The sequence below is a fragment of the Trachinotus anak genome, unplaced genomic scaffold (assembly GCF_046630095.1).
Source record: "Trachinotus anak isolate AG129_WGS33_773 ecotype Australia unplaced genomic scaffold, CSIRO_AGI_Tana_v1 ptg000032l, whole genome shotgun sequence".
In the NCBI taxonomy this organism is placed as follows: domain Eukaryota; kingdom Metazoa; phylum Chordata; class Actinopteri; order Carangiformes; family Carangidae; genus Trachinotus; species Trachinotus anak.
Window position 1 is genome coordinate 15,352,440 of NW_027273883.1, and position 16,319 is coordinate 15,368,758.

The 16,319-nt window shown below is 42.3% G+C and overlaps 1 protein-coding gene across 18 annotated transcripts in view; it reads right to left on the minus strand.

Annotated features, from left to right (window-relative positions):
• LOC139612867 (uncharacterized) overlaps positions 1-16,319 on the minus strand; it is a 32,833-nt gene that overhangs the window by 2,835 nt on the left and 13,679 nt on the right. For 4 of the 18 annotated variants that reach the window (XM_071468975.1, XM_071468974.1, XM_071468972.1 and 1 more), the window contains exons 9-31: positions 15,922-16,019; positions 15,356-15,528; positions 15,150-15,266; positions 14,184-14,441; positions 13,875-14,006; positions 12,880-13,731; positions 11,825-12,055; positions 11,519-11,740; positions 11,210-11,434; positions 10,901-11,125; positions 10,595-10,816; positions 10,251-10,484; positions 9,876-10,118; positions 9,292-9,486; positions 8,880-9,113; positions 8,585-8,776; positions 7,705-7,910; positions 7,332-7,400; positions 7,156-7,200; positions 6,396-6,458; positions 4,777-4,956; positions 697-1,086; positions 22-144 (exon numbers count right to left, since the gene is read on the minus strand). In XM_071468975.1, the coding sequence (XP_071325076.1) occupies positions 22-144; positions 697-1,086; positions 4,777-4,956; positions 6,396-6,458; positions 7,156-7,200; positions 7,332-7,400; positions 7,705-7,910; positions 8,585-8,776; positions 8,880-9,113; positions 9,292-9,486; positions 9,876-10,118; positions 10,251-10,484; positions 10,595-10,816; positions 10,901-11,125; positions 11,210-11,434; positions 11,519-11,740; positions 11,825-12,055; positions 12,880-13,731; positions 13,875-14,006; positions 14,184-14,441; positions 15,150-15,266; positions 15,356-15,528; positions 15,922-16,019 (4,929 nt within the window). Of the gene's footprint in view, positions 1-21; positions 145-696; positions 1,087-1,590; positions 2,487-4,776; positions 4,957-6,395; positions 6,459-7,155; positions 7,201-7,331; positions 7,401-7,704; positions 7,911-8,584; positions 8,777-8,879; positions 9,114-9,291; positions 9,487-9,875; positions 10,119-10,250; positions 10,485-10,594; positions 10,817-10,900; positions 11,126-11,209; positions 11,435-11,518; positions 11,741-11,824; positions 12,056-12,879; positions 13,732-13,874; positions 14,007-14,183; positions 14,442-15,149; positions 15,267-15,355; positions 15,529-15,921; positions 16,020-16,319 lie in introns of those variants that run through there. The other 14 variants (XM_071468986.1, XM_071468987.1, XM_071468977.1 and 11 more) reach the window with 13 other exon arrangements.

The window sequence follows — 16,319 nt, forward strand, 5'->3', positions numbered from 1 at the left end:
AGCAGGTGCTGGAGCTCCTACCTTTGAAGACTCATAGGTGAAGGTCTTGGTCGGCACGATAGGGACCTCTGTGGTGGAGATGCCAGTGGGTAAGGAGCTGGAGACAGCTGTGATGGTGACTGTCTGGGTCTGCACCAGAGGGGGCTGTGGATGGGAGCATAGCCCCATGAGTGGCTGTTTAACCAGGCACTTCGTATCTCATGGCAACCATTATTTCACACCATGCATTCCCGCCTAAGCCTTTGCTGTGTGGATCGATTTTCACTGCAACAGCTCTTTCTTCTCACCAAATTTGTTTCAATTAAGATATTTGAAAGCAATAACCTTACTAATCCCCTTCCCACCACCAACCACAACAGAAGGGAAAGGGAAATGGAAAATATGAAGCCATAAGTAGGTTGGAAAGATGATGAAAGTCAATATGTCAGAAACGTTTTGTGGCAGAGAAGAATGGGCTAGTGTTAAAACGACCCATCACCATAGTTGAGAAGCACACCGCTGTGCAACACATCTGCAGCAACCAGAGTTACATATGACTGTGACGAACATCATTCACACCACGCTAATACTCCCTTTATTGATCTAAGGTCGATTTAATTGTGCTGCAAAGGAGTGAGCAAGTGTGGCAGGCTTGAAATCATACAGAGGCCAAGCAGAGACAGAATCAGCATCACCCTGAGGGAGTCAGCAGGCTACCTGGAAGCAGCGTATGACCTGTGGACCATCGCTCCTGAAATAGGAGGCTGGGGAAGATCCAACTATCCTCCCAGAGCACTCCGACACTCCTGGATATGATCCTTCTTCCTCCTGGGTCTCATCTAAAGCTTTACAGAAGGGCTCGAGGGAGGGAGGCAACTGCGCCATCTCCACCTCTACGATGGGCACCAAGGAGGTCTCAAAAACTACAACCTCGTCTTGATCACATGACTCTTCCTCAAGAGGAGCACCATGGGCTTCGACACTATCAGGCTCACTCTTGTGGCACACAGTGGGCCTGGGTGTGCCTGACAAGCCCACACTGCTGCTGGTTTCCTCATGTGCAGCCTTTGTCTCTGAGCCACTGCATAGGGAACTAATGAACACACTCTAAAAAAGACAAAACATAGTCACTATGTGATCATCTTTAGGTAAAGTATTTCCTACTGACACAGTAAGTATAACAAGCCGAATTTACAAAGACACACGTATGCATGCAAGTTACAAATACGCAAATATGTAGAGATGATGTACACACAGTATCCATTTTGTGAGGCACTACACATGTACAGGAATACAGTGGTGTCTTATCAACACTGTGTTAATACCACAGCTTAAGGAAACATATGCAGGCATCACAATGACACACGCTACAGTAGGTGACCAAATAAAATGGATACTGAATACAGGTTTTGGTGCATACTGTATATTTCATCAATGAATACAATTTAGTATGCATCAGAATGAAATGGATTTTTCTTTTAAGTCTTCATTCAAGAGAGAGTGATGATGAAAATGACATACACAATCAGTACAGCCACACATAATGTAGCTGAAATTGCATCTAAAATTTAAATGACAAAATCAGCGCTCCTTGAAAGGAACAAACAGTCATTTGTACTGTATAAGGAATGCCTTTTATTCTTTGGTCAAAGTTGATTGTCAAAAATTCATGCAACAAGAAATCTCTTGAAGTCGCTACATAGTGCCTTGCAAAATACTGGTGAATGACAAAGAAGTTAATACGTATTACAATTAAGCTGCCTCAAGGTCTCCTATCACAGGAAACACTACACTATGACAAAGAATATTCCCAGTTACCAGAGTAAAATCTGTCTTTCATTAATGTTCTCTAGTGCTTATTTGATGTGTGTTCTGGAAAAAAAGCATATATATATATATATCCCAAAAGCATCACAGTGTTCAGCTTATCCAAATACAACATCCTAAGACAACTGATAATATAAATGCACCTCAAAATGTGTAAAAAAAGCAGGCTCAAAGTGAAATGGTCACACATTAAAAAACTGATTAAAGTCAAATCTTAGGTATTACTGGTTGATTGGTTTGTATCTTTAAAATCCAAACAATTTCACAGGAAATGCAAAAGAGAAGTGGGTTGATTGTCATTTTCAGTCCTTATCAGTCTTTGGAGAACACGTCTGTTTCTGACTGGAGAAACCGGGGAAATTGTGCTGCAGTGGGAAGTAGAAGGAATGAAAGTCTTTTTCCTCAGAGGCCAGGGGAAAAAAAACAAACAAGGGGCAGCTTCTCAAGTGGAGCAGAGCATGAGAGATGAAGAATGCTACGGTGATGTTGCAGAGGAGGCGAAGGAAGGAGTATGAGGAGGAGGAGAAGAGAAAGCTAGAGGTTGATGGGTAGATGGACTAGGTGCGGTCTCCACGGCTCACACTCACACCTGTGTGGGGTTTCCGCAGGGTCGAGACGGCCCCTCAGCTGCGTTTGGAGTAGAAGTCTAGCAGGGGGCCGCGCGGGAGGCGGATGACAAACTGAGGGAGGGGGGAGGAGGAGGAGGAGGAGGAGGAGGAGGAGGAGGGAAGAGAGATGAGAGGGAGGAATTTTGAAATGTCTGTAATGACCGACAGTGAACTGACCTTGTAAAAGCCAGAGCTGGGCAATAACTAATTTCTGAAAATATAAAATTTGGATCTAACAACATACCAGAAGTGTTTACTTTAACAGAAATGTGATTTAATAGCAAGGTTTGCTGCCTGGAGCATGGAAATGTTATTGCCACATGCATTTTAACATGCATTTTTTACATTTCTATTTCCATGTCCTACATTCCACTTAAGACTGAAAAGACAGAAAGTCATCCACACTTGTAGATCAAAATGTTAATATAGCTTTTTAAATCTATTTTATTGTATCTCATTGTCAACTTTCTGACTTGATTGTCCTTCTCTTTTTATCTTATCAGTCATCTGTGAGACACTTTGAGCTGCACTGACCTGTATGAAAAGTGTTGTACACATAAAGTTTGATTGATTGATTGAAAAAACGGGAACTAAAAGAGGAACTATCTCAGTAAGGTAACTGAGTCAGTCTGGCCAGAATGAGCACGGGCATCTCGTCCGTCCATGTGAAACAGGCACAGGTGCCCTGTGTGACGGTGTGTCTAAAATAACATTAAGCTGTATTAGAGGTTCAGAGGCCTGTGGTGTCTATACTAACAACTACAGCTTACTTCTAATTACCATTTTAGCCCATTAGCTCGAGCAGGACCTGTCTTGCTGCTGCCTGTAAATATTATTTATTTTCCTCACTTGCAGGAGCCTTAGTCTTAGTCCCATAATTCACATTTACTCTCAGTGAAAGTTAAGCAGAACACCAGATTGGCTTGGATAACTGAGCATCAACAATGTGTGTCTGTCCACTCCTCTAGGCAGACAACATTTGACCATTGACATATTTTCAACTGCTTCCATCAACCACTTTGTATGTTTGCTCTGTTTCATTTCCTCACTGCAGGCTCCAAGTTGTCAGTTTAGCTTTGCTTTGATTTCAGTGCAACTGTAATGCATCCTGACAATATGATACATTTGGGGAGCATTAATCACCGAGTATAAAAGTGGTTTATGTCCAAGCGGTAATAATGCACTTGAATCTATGTCTTGCTGACAGGCACGCAAAATGAACCTCAATAGATTACACTTGTTTATTCATGTGAAAACAGCTCAACTAGATTGGCGTTGTGTTTCTGGGCCTCTTAAAAGCTTTCATGTAATTATTTTAGCTGCAACTGTTAATGCCAGTGATAGTACAATTATATTACTTTCATACAGGAATCCTTATCACCATTTACTATAGGGAGAGTGGAGCAAAACTTGCTGATACAACTGTGAACGAGGCTTTGTCTCTTCATGGAAAAACAACCAAAGAGAAAGCAGCAGCCAAAACAACAGGTGAAAACAGCTTGAAAAGAAAATGTGCAAAGTAAAAAGTATTAAATGCAGAAAGAAAGCTTAACAATGAAGGAAGGATAGAGGAGAGGGGAAAGAGTCAATTCTGCTCAGCATCAGAACGTGCAAATTTTCAAGGGAGTGGTCATCTCTGAGTCATGCAGTAAATTTTCAAAGTCTGGTCTGTCAGTCATGCAACTTGAATATGTCAGGGTTCAGAGGTGTCCAGTTCAGGTTAGATGAACCAAAGTGAGTTCTCAGAGATTATAAAACATGACCCAAACTAACTCTCAGACACATCCGTCTTTTAAGTGAGAGAACAAAAGTACAGACCCTATTCAACAAGTCAGACTGCATTCTTCATTCACATGCATGTGTCACATACCACGTGCTATTGTCTTGAATAGGTCTGTACATGCACACATAACCCACCATACTCAAACTGTCAGAGTACCAGGAATGACAACCAGAAGAGCCTGATCCCCTCTTTATCAGTTTCTTATGTTTGAATATATACATAATGTAAAAAAGAATATAATCTTATGCAGCAATTCAGTATTTAAAATAACACCAACTTAAAAATTACTCAAATACAAAATATTAGCTGAAATGTCAGGTTCTTCTGTCCCATTACAAACCCATGCACACTGCTCACATTAGTGCAGTCATGTTTTCCAATCAAGTACAAACGCCTCTGAAGATGCAGAACCATGGAAAACTAATGCAACTTCAACCAAGTCAGTTAAGGAACTGATAATCTTAACCAGTTAATTCAAATGATAATCTATTGATTTGCACAATTTCCTCCAATTCCTGAACTGAAAGACCACAGCTAGATCAAGTATTCGGCAGCGAGTGGTTTTTGTGGAAGACTTACCCCATCCGCACTGGGCAGAGGCTGACCATTGATCCCCAGGGTACGGAGCGGAGAGTGTGTGGACAGGCGCTTGTCCCACTCACTGGGCCTGGGATCTGGGACGGCTTCCATGAAGTTCTTCTTCAGCTTACTGATACTGGCATGATGCCTGAGCAGCTCCTCCTGAGGCTTACTGAACTCCTATAGGGAGAGGTAGGTGGTGGTTGTGTGTAATGGGGTGTAGGAAGAGGGCAAGGGGAAATTTGGTAGAGGGAGAAGTGGAGCAAGGAAACAATAAAAGGACGTGGCGAGGATAGGTAGTAGGGAGGAGGAGGATAGATGAAGGATATGTTCATAGTTGGGAGAGAGGGAGAGATTAACAAACAGGAGAGAATGAAGAAAAAACTGTCAGATTATGTTGCTTTTCTGTTGTGTCTGTACAATTTCTGTTGAATTCTTGCTGATTAAATAAATAAGCAGAAGCAGGGTTAATGAGTGAATCTAAAGAAACATAAATTAGATTGATTAACCTAGACAATCATTAGTGGATAGTTATTAGATTATCAGCGACTCCTTTTCAAAATATAAATTCAGTCTGTCAGCTGATTCAAGGAAATGTTCAGAGGAGTCCATGCTATGATTTATCAAAGTGGATTATTACTTGCTGTTCTGGATGGGTAGAAGCTAATAACTACACAACACAGCATTAAGAATCTACATCATAGCATTAGGTTGGCAGTGAAACACGTTGTGAAAACAGGCTGCAAATCAAAGAGCAGGACAGGTGATGGTAGCAGACATGGTACAAGTATGTCAGAGATGAAGCCTCGGTATAAATGGAAACCCGTTCATTTAACATAAATGAACAAAAGCAACAGTAGCAGCACTGATTTGGCAACATTTAGCATCAAGTTGATCTTTATGGACAACTGCTAGATATTGACAACCATCTTACCAAAGATACTGCAGACAGTGTTCAAGTTCATGAACAGAGGTGTTTGTTAGCTATTAATCATGACTTATTGTGGTGCTAAAGAGCAACTCAATGATAAGTGTTTCTCCAAGCATCATTCCTTTCAAACATAACAGCCTAAAATGTAGAACTATTTTGATTTTCATTTCTGTAGTCATTTGCATAATTTCTGCAATGCAAGAAAGTGAGATGGAGGCAGAAAAAGCAGAAGCTGGAACAGGAGAATACTGATGATCTGGGAAACTATATCCCGTGCAGCTTGTGAATCCTGGCTTCAAAAACTAAAACTTAGTAAAAGGTCTTACTGTCTGTGTGTAGACCTTTGCTAATCGACCACATCCGAGGGCTGATCAGTAGGGACAGTTTGAGGATGCTAAGGAGTGCAGCATCCTTAATAAGTTAATGTACCACTGCAAGTGTAAGAATCCTGACCATAACCCAATACTTATTTGTTCTAAGTTCAACAGCACTCTCCTGATACAACCGGATTAGAGTTACATTGCCACACATGTACACACATTTATCATGTAAGATACAGCCAATCGTTAACCGCTGATGCAAAAAGTGTGAATCATGCCACATGCAAGCGTGATATTAAACCGCAGCCAGTGTGCCAAAGAGCAAGAAAATACAGCTAGAGACTGGCATCTCCAGAAGGGATACAAACCTCCAACATTAAAAGGCTATGTCTGATATAAATTGAGTCATCCTCAATTTTCTTAGCTCTTTTCTGTGAAAAATGAAAAGAACAAAAGAGTGTGGGTTTGTTTCAGTTTCCCTGTAAGCTGGCATCAAACTGCCATACCTCAGACATGCATACAATGAAGTTTACAAAGTGTTAATACAATAGACAAGAGGAGTTGTGAGGAGTCTGCATGCAAAACAGTTTGGGGACAAGTGGCCATAGGGGCCAAACTGCAATGTACTAAAGCAAAGAACTCAAGGCTTTAGAGGACTGACTTAAGATGAAACTTTTTATAATGAGCAAAGAAATAAAGAATGGTGGAGTGACAGAAATGTGATAAAACACCATTTATCATGCCCCTTTTTAGTAAAGTGCATTTAATCTATAATCATGCATGTGTACATTCCAGGGTTTAGGACAACAACAAGCAATGAGAGGAAATGAATGCCTTCTTAACTTTTAAACAGCTTGTATGTGTAAAACATACTTTTAAACAAGCATGATCTCTTCATATTAAAGTTAAGGTTACTCAATATTTACATATTCTATTTGTACATTTTTCTGTCTCTTAAAATAAATTGTATGTGCATCGAACCTGATGTGGTTTTCATTTAAGACCTAGCCGTATGGAAGCACAACATGAGAAGAGGGTGAAATTAGTGTTTTGGATGAGACGCTTGATATCATTAGAATGGAGGTGGAGAAATGGCTACAGAAGCATACACGAGGCTCAGAATCTGACCTTTCGCATTCGTACCACCTCCTTGCTTGTCACCTCAGACTCGTGCTACCCCAGGGAGGAGAGAGGAACACATGTTAGCATCCTCTGCTTGTTGGCTGTGACACTCAAGAGCACAGCCATAGTGGAAACATGTCTTCTATGGGATGACATGCAAGAGGCCAGTGTCTGACACTAACCTGAATGTCCCCATTGATGGTGGATATCAGTGAAGAGTCTACTGCTCCCTGGTCCCTCCACGCTGCTGGCTACAGCAGCAAGAGAGACACAGTTCACACTCAGACACAGAGAAAAATCTCTGCTTGCTACTTTAGCATCTTTCATTATTAAAGGCTAAAAAGTATTTACAAATAAAAGTCCATCTTAAATAATTATCTACAATCAAAATACCTATGAGGACACATCAGAAATAATTCATCTTTCACTGCCACCTGTGTCCTGTTAGATATACATGGTTTATATACACACAGTATGTGGTGCTGCATAAACTTTCAGACTTCTGCTGAAATTATATCATCAACGCGAAAAACAGTGATCACAGAAACTGAATACCTTGACGTCAGACGCAGCCTCGATTTTTGAGGGCTCCACAGCTTCTACTGTGACCTCCAGCTTTCTTTCCTCCTGGCGGCTGGTCTTGATTGGGGTGGAGGTCTGGGGCTGGTCGAAAGGGGCCATGGGGATCCCTGCCTCGGCAAGAGCCGCCTGGGAGAAGACTGGAGCACTGACAGGACGGGCGCCTCTCTGTGTGCTCACCACTGGACACAATACAGACCAAATGGGAATGTGAACAATTGGAAATATGTTTTAGTACAATGTGTTACAAAGGGATCAGATTCTATGGACATATGACATGATCAATACTATCAGAGAGTACAATGCACACTTAGAAAAAAGCTTTAAACAATCAAATACAGAAACACACAATAGCACATGTATGCAAAGAGCCACATCATACTTACACTCTCAAGCCTCTATGATGCGTTACATGTGCACACTGACGGGGTATACTGTACCTTAAATTCTTCATTGACTCCCTTTTATAAAGGACAGGCATGTATTTAGAACCAGGGGTGGGCCAAAAGCGAAAATTCACAAAGTGGAATGAGAGCAAAAGCGCAGTTTAGTTCTTGTTACGATCCAATGATGGATGCAAAGGCAGATGATGTTAGGCCGCAAAGAGCTAAAAAGCTCAGTGAAGTTGAACTGGTGAAATGCTGAGATTAGGAAGACATTATTTCTTCATTCTGCAAAACATAGCACGGTTAGAGGTCCTTGAGTAACAGTGAATGTGAGTTGCCACCTGTGGACAGTGTATCCTGTAAACAGGCTGCGTAGGTTAATAAGCGTTTCATGGAGCGAAGAAAGCGTGACGATGTGTGAGCTGTTCATCCGCAAAACAACAAATCAAAACAGGTCAAATAAAAAATACCTGACTTTTTGAGGCCAACTTCTAGTAGAACAAACCAATCATCATTGACATGTGTGTGTGTGACTGGACGTCTTTCCTCCAGGATCCGTCTCTCAAACAGTGGTCTTGTCTCGGAAATAGCAATCCCTGTTTTGGCCACAGCAGTTGGAACTCTGGCCTCTGCTGGGAACTGGATACGCTCAGGAACAGTGACTAATACAAATATACAACAAGGTATTATTGTGGGCATGAAGTACAAATTATTTACTGTGCAGCATTTACAGCTGCATACAGATGCTTTGGCAACATGAAGTACCTGGTGGTACGACAACAGGCTTTTCCCTGAGGATGTCGAACAGGACAAACCAGTCATCTCCTCCTCCTCTCTCTGACAGCGGAGTAATTTGGATTTGTCTCATTTCAGACAAACGCGTCTCATCTTGCCTTCTGTCCACACCAATTATCCTCTTCTTCCATGTTCTAGTCTCTGTGGTTGTCACATCAACCTCAAGCGTCTTCCTCATATCCCGAATAATCTCAACGGGGGTAACTGGCACAAATAGAGTCAATGGAACTGAGTGACAATAAATCCACTGCACAAATGTTCAGCTCTAAAAGCTGGTTAGAAGCTGCTGAAATGTGACAATCTGCAGAGTAAGTGTCGTAAAATATAATAATATGTTTCAGAGTGAATTCTGACTGGGTGAAAAAATACATTAACTGAATACCTGATGGTAGTATGACTGCTTCTTCACGAATAGCATCAAACAGCACAAACCAGTCGTCATCTCTCTCTGGTAGTGGACGGGAAGGCTGCGGGCTAATCTGGTCAAAATCAATCTGTTGCCACTTCCGCTCTATGCTTTTCACTTCAATTTCAGGTTTAACACTTGGATAAATTTGGCTCGGAACTGCCAGAGAGACTGGAAACAAACAAAATTTGAAGTTAAGCTTCAGCCACACAGTCTTATATCTGTAAAATGGAAATCATTTCTGGATAGTTATAATTAAAGCTCTCAGTCTTATGACAGATTTCTGTCAATTGGATTCCAGAAAGGCCGTATATGACATTGTGTAGATGCAAAGGGGAAAAAAAGCAAGAGGGAGGTTTTACTTAGGAATTGCACAATGGGGTGATCCAGGTTAGCTAGTATGGATGTGCTTTTCAGAGCCTTCCTTCAGTACAAGTGTATACATGCTAGTTAACCTGAATTATCTGGTAGCTTGACACACCATTAAATTGTAAGAGAGTCTCCCTCGGTGCAATATGTGTGAAAAGAAAAAAAAAAAGGCGTTTGAAGGCTGTGTGTACCTGGAGGCACATATGAAGTTTGCCTGGAAACAACATCCAGCAGCAGAAACCAGTCATCATCTCTTTCTCTCACAGGCTGGGATATTTTCATCTCTGGAACAATCTGCATGGGAAGCTTCTTTTCCTCTTTCTGCACGACAGTCACCTCAACCACAACCTCCTTCTTGGACTCCACAGCTATTGTTTCAGCCACAGCAGAAACACCTTCTTCAGGATAAACCTGAACGTACTCTGCCAAGGTAACTAATGACAAAGACAATGAATGAGCACTGTAAGACACTTCTGCCAAAAAGGTGACAAATTAATTGAATTGAATTGATCATGTAAGTCCATATGGAAGGACTGAGGAGAAGCGTAAGAGAAAGTTGGCAATACCTGGTGGCACAAATGATGGTTCTCTAATGGGAAGATCAAACAGCACAAACCAGTCATCTTCTATTTCTTTCACAGCCTGTGGCAGTGCTACCTCTCGCTTTTCACTCTGCTCTTGTTTTATTTCCGTGTCTTCTACTACAACCTCCACTCTTTTTTCCCTCCGCTCAATGGTTGCTACTTGAACCACAGAGACAAATTCTTCTGGCAACACTTGAACACTCTTCACGACAGCAACTACGACAAAAGAGATAAAAATCCTCAGACAGTACTCTCTTATTTAAGAATAAGGATGATTGCTTGCTTTTTATAGAGCTGTGAAGCAGTGCAGGGGATTGCAGCAGTACCTGGTGGTACATATGATGTCTCTCTGGGAACAACATCCAGCAACACAAACCAGTCATCATCTCTGTCCGTCATTGGCTGTAGTAGGATTTCTTGTGGACGTCTTGGTGCCTCTTCTATTATTTTTCTCTCTTCAACAACTACTTCTCTAATCTCATGTGCTGCAGCTCCAGCCACAGAGACAAAACTCTCTGCCTCCATCTGGTCTCGCTCCTTCAAGAAAACTAATATGGACAGAGACAGTTTTAACACAAGTAGCAACCGCAATACAAAGCATAAATTAAGGTGCAACAGGGTTGTAGCAGTACCTGGTGGTACATATGATGCCACTCTGGGAAAAACATCCAGCAACAAAAACCAGTCATCATCTCTCTCTGTCACTGGCTGTAGTAGGATTTCTTGTGGATGTCTTGGTGCCTCTTCTATTATTTTTCTCTCTTCAACAATTATTTCTCTAATCTCCTGATCTGCTGAGGTTCCAATCACAGAGACAAAACTTTCTGCATCCATCTGGTCTTGTGCCTTAAAGGTAACTGATATGAACAGAAATAGTTTTAACAGAAGTAGCAAGCACAATGCAAGACATAATTTAAATTGTAAGGGGGTAGTAGCAGTACCTGGTGGTACATATGATGCCACTCTGGGAACAACATCCAGCAACAAAAACCAGTCATCATCTCTCTCTGTCACTGGCTGTAGTAGGATTTCTTGTGGTTGTCTTGGTGCCTCTTCTATTATTTTTCTCTCTTCAACAATTATTTCTCTAATCTCCTGATCTGCTGAGGTTTCAATCACAGAGACAAAACTCTCTGCCTCCATCTGGTCTCGCTCCTTCAAGAAAACTAATATGGACAGAAATAGTTTTAACACAGGTAGCAAGTGCAATACAAAGCATAAATTAAGGTGCAACAGGATTGTAGCAGTACCTGGTGGTACATATGATGCCACTCTGGGAACAACATCCAGCAACACAAACCAGTCATCATCTCTCTCTGTCACTGGCTGTAGTAGGATTTCTTGTGGATGTCTTGGTGCCTCTTCTATTATCTTTCTCTCTTCAACAACTACTTCTCTAATCTCATGTGCTGCAGCTCCAGCCACAGAGACAAAACTCTCTGCCTCCATCTGGTCTTGTCCCTTAAAGGCAACTGATATGAACAGAAATAGTTTTAACAGAAGTAGCAAGCACAATGCAAGGCATAATTTGAGGTGCAGGGGGATTTTAGCAGTACCTGGTGGTACATAAGTTGTTTTTCTGGGAATAACATCCAGCAACACAAACCAGTCATCATCTCTGTATGTAATGGTCGGTGGTGGTGGGATCTCTGGAGCATGCCATGATTCCTCTTCTCTTATTTTTCTCTCTCCTACTATAAACTCCATTTTCTCCTCAACTGTTGTAATCTCAGTCTTTGAGATGACATATTCGCCTTCGTCCACTTGAGCCTGTTCCACAGTGGTAACTAATGATGAGAGTAAAGACAGTCTTTGAACATGGGAGCAAACATGCAGCGATAAACCAGTCAAAGCTTGTATAAATTCTGACTTGCAAGAAAGTATAAAAATGGTAAATGCTTATATGGCACTTTTCTAGTCTTATTGACCACTCAAAGCACTTAACAATGTGAGCCACATTCCCCCATTCACAAACACAGTCATGCAGCTCTTAAGCTACACATGAGTGCTTCTACCATTCACACACACTCATATACTGATGGAACAGCCATCAGAGGCAATCCGGGCTTCAGTGCCTTGCCCAAGGACACTTCGACATGCAGACTGGAGGAGCCAGGGATTGAACCACCGACCCTCTGATAAGTGGACGACCCACTCCACCTCCTGAGCCAAAGCCAAATTTTTCATTTTCATGACTGAAAAACAACCCTTCAAACTGTGATGGATACATGAGTAAATGAATGCTGCAGCCATTTCTGAGCCTTTCATATGTATATTCCCTCCCCCCCTTTTGCACCATTAGAACACCTATATCAACCAAATCTTTTCTGTCAGTTTTACTGTTATTACTTCCAATACACCGCGTCCACCTGAATCTAACCCAAAGCTATACCCAGCACAAACAGTCCTTTCATAAATGTCACATTTTATTTATGAGAAAAAAGGGAAGAGCAGTCAGGAACGTATTGAATTCTCCTTTAACTTCAGATTTCTATTCAATCTAAGGGTTTTGTGGACAGTGTGACAGTTCAATGTTTAATGTAAACAGCACAACAGAAAAAGGGATAGATCAGCAAAGGTTTAAAGCTGTTAGCACAATGACATACTGTACCTGGTGGTTTAAAAACAGCTTTGTAAGGAGGGCGGTCAGAAATGATGAACCCGACATCTTTATCTTCCACCTGAGACTGATCCTCAGCCTGAAGCCTCTCTGTGACCTCTGTCTCAGTTCTCTCCTCCAGTAATTCTGTCTTACGCCATATCTCTTGTTTCTCTAACCTCTCCTCCGATATTACACCAGCCGGTACCTGCATGTCGTCTGCATCTCCCAGTTGTTGCCCTCTCTCATCTACAATAGTCACTCTCTTCTTCGTCCTACGCTCCACCCTCTGAACTGCAACTACAGGTGTGGTGCCAATGACATCTGGAGAGCCAAGCCTCTCCTCCACCTCATTTTGCCATTCCTTTTCTATCTGGAGTAGCTTCTCTAACAAACTCTCATCTGTCACCTCTTTTTCACCCTCCTGCTTCACCTCAACCTCTTCTTCCTCGGGCAGCAAGCCTTTTAAAAACACCTGCTTTATTTGCTCTTCCAGTTCGTCCCCTTCATCCTCCTCTTTTGTCCCCATCATCCTCACAGATTTCTTCACCACTTTTTCTGTTCTACTCTCCACTTGCATTTGTTTTTCCCTCTCCAATTCTTGTTCTTCCTCTTCTCTTAACTTGTCGACCTCCTCCTTCCCTAATTCTTCCTCTATCACTTCTTGAAGTCTCTCTGCCATCTCATCCACTTCTTGAAGCCTTTCCTCCAAATCCCTCACTTCCCTCAGCCTCCTTTCCAAAACCTCCGCCTCTATCAGCTTGTCTACCAAGGTCACTGATTCCTGAAGCCTGTTAATGACCTCCTCACTGGTCAGTTCCTGCTCATCCTTCTCCTGGACCTGGAGCTGGGCTAGGGGAGAGACTGAGAGGAGCAGAGTTGAAGGTAAAACTATTGAACATTGAAACAAACAAAAATGTGATTAATACTGCAGGCTGTTTGCGTATTTTACTAACTGCATTTGAATTCCATACATGCTTGTCATACTTCCACACAAGGAAACTCACATGGTTTTTCAACACTCTCAAGCGAAGACAGGGTGAGGATTCGGTCAAAGTAAAGGTACCAATCATCTTGCTCTTTCAGCGGTGGTCGTAAGAGCCTTTCCATAGAGCTCATTTTTGTCAAGCTGAGCGTAGCTGACAAAATCAGAGAAGCAATACTCAGCACTTTTACACCAAATGAGAAAAAAAACAATCAAATCTGAAACTGCAAACAGCTGAAAATAAAAAGCAGAACAGCGCTTCATGTGTGCTTGATGTGAAAGCCTTGGAGGACAATGCAGCATACATATAGTGGCAGATGCGTGACGATACCTGGCTGTTTCACAAAATCGAAAGGTGGGACAAAGGGAAAAGGAGGATGGCGATACAGCAGGGCAGACCACTCGTCTTCCTTTCTCCTCTGCTGCGGCTCATCAGACGCCAGCTCCTGCCATGGCTGACTGACTGTCTGGGTGATGGTTTGAGAGCCATTCTGCCCAGTCTCAGTGACCTGCCAGGTTACTGTGACTGTCTGAGCAGACTGCCCCTCCTCCCAGGACTGAGTGAAAGTCTGCTCAGACTCCCCTCTGGCTGTGAAGAGATGACGAGGTGATAGCAGTTATGTAATGTTTTGCTGAAGAGATGACGGCCACTGTGAACGTTCACAGTGCTTCAAGCATGTTTCGACTACGGTTAGTACAAAGCTGAATGAAAGATGCCTCTCATTCTTCAGAACAAGAAGAGATAAAAAGTGGCCAAAACTGGCCATAAACTTTGTGTTTACAGTTCCAGCTTTATCCTGTGTTAATGAGAGCCACTGGAGTAGTAATGAGGGAGTCAGTCAGTTATGATGCTGAACATAAAAGATAGAAGCTACAAGCAAATGCAAGTAGTTGTTGTGCAACACAAATCAAGCAGCAACTTCTGAAAATGCCAAAAAAAAAAGAGGAACAGTAACTTCAAGACTGGAAATGCCTCTGTGCAGTTAAGCATGTGAGGAAACTCCTTGTTCTTTTCTGTAAGAGTTCACAGAGACCAAAGCTACCCTGGGATCATGCCAGGGAAAGTACAAGGTTGGCGTCATCATCCTCATGTCAGAATAGGTCACTTTCCTGACAACTTAACCATCTGTGCCAAAGCTAAAGGGCAATGTCTTCAAAGGTTTACGGGCATGAAAGCAAATGATCCAGAAAGGACGGGCATGTTAATTGATGCGATAAGGATGTTTGTGAGCAAGAATAAAATAAATGCTGCAAATATGCCAAAAGCACCAGCGCACTTCCTTACAGTTCCTGGTACCTGTGAATTCAGACGAAGGCTGAGGTTTGTCAGATTCCAGCAGCAATGACCAATCATCAGCCTCAGACCTAGTTGATGCTGAGAGCTGTTGCAGAAACTGGAGAGTTTCATCTCCAGCTGCAAGAGTGGAACAAGTCAGAGTAGCTTTTATTACGACGGACATATGTGATACAGTAATACCAACAGTGGTTCACACACTTGCATACCTCCATCTAAGTTACGGGACAGCCTCTTGCTTGCAGAACGTGTGAACCGAGGGGCTGGGCGGTCAATCATGGAGCTCGCCTGGCGGGTCTGGGCCTGAGTACGCCCGCTGTACCGGAACTTTGAGCCCAAGACGAGGAAGCGACGTGATGAGGGAGGCTCCACTGTTGGAACCCTGAGGGACAGATGCAGTAATTTAAATTTCATGGAATGGAACATGGATCAAGTTGACAATTTCATCAAAGTGAGAGACCCACACACCTGATTATAATATCACATAACAGGATTTTGCAGCCCCTACAAATTGGCATTGTTATTTGACAAGGTTAGAGACAAGTTTGACCTTGATCTTATTGAGAAGACAAAATCTTTAAGGTTTACTTCGAAGCTCAGGACTATGGGTATGTAGCTTTTCCTCTGTGGTTACACTGCCATGGAGCCAGTGCAGGGATTAAGCTGCAGAGACCTGTTAGCCAATTATCTAGGGGATAGGCAGAACCTGAGAATGACCTCTGTTGCCAGGCAGGGAAGTGTCATTCAGAATAAGGTGAGAACGTCCTGTTCTTACCTGAAGAAGGTATGGTGTTCAACACAAACTTTCCACAGCTTCTTTGAGGCTTTGTAGTTGGGCAGTTTGAAGCCAATGGTGCTTTCATACTGCTCTTGCTGTAGGTGAAGAAACAAATATAAAGTCAAAGTGGAATATAATGATCTTATGTTGAAGACCTTATTCTGCCATGAGCTATGAAAACGTGATGTACATCCCAGAGCTGGGGTGAATGAACAAACAATCAACAATTCACAATTTTAAAAGATAATAAAAGAATATAAAATAGGTCCAAGGAATGGCTCAAGTGAAATAAATCCAACAGTTAATCTATAGGTAATTGGTAGAGGTAAATTCTTCACACCATCCCTAAGGGTGTCAGATAGGTGGGTTAAGAATAAGGAGCAAATGTTGGGGGA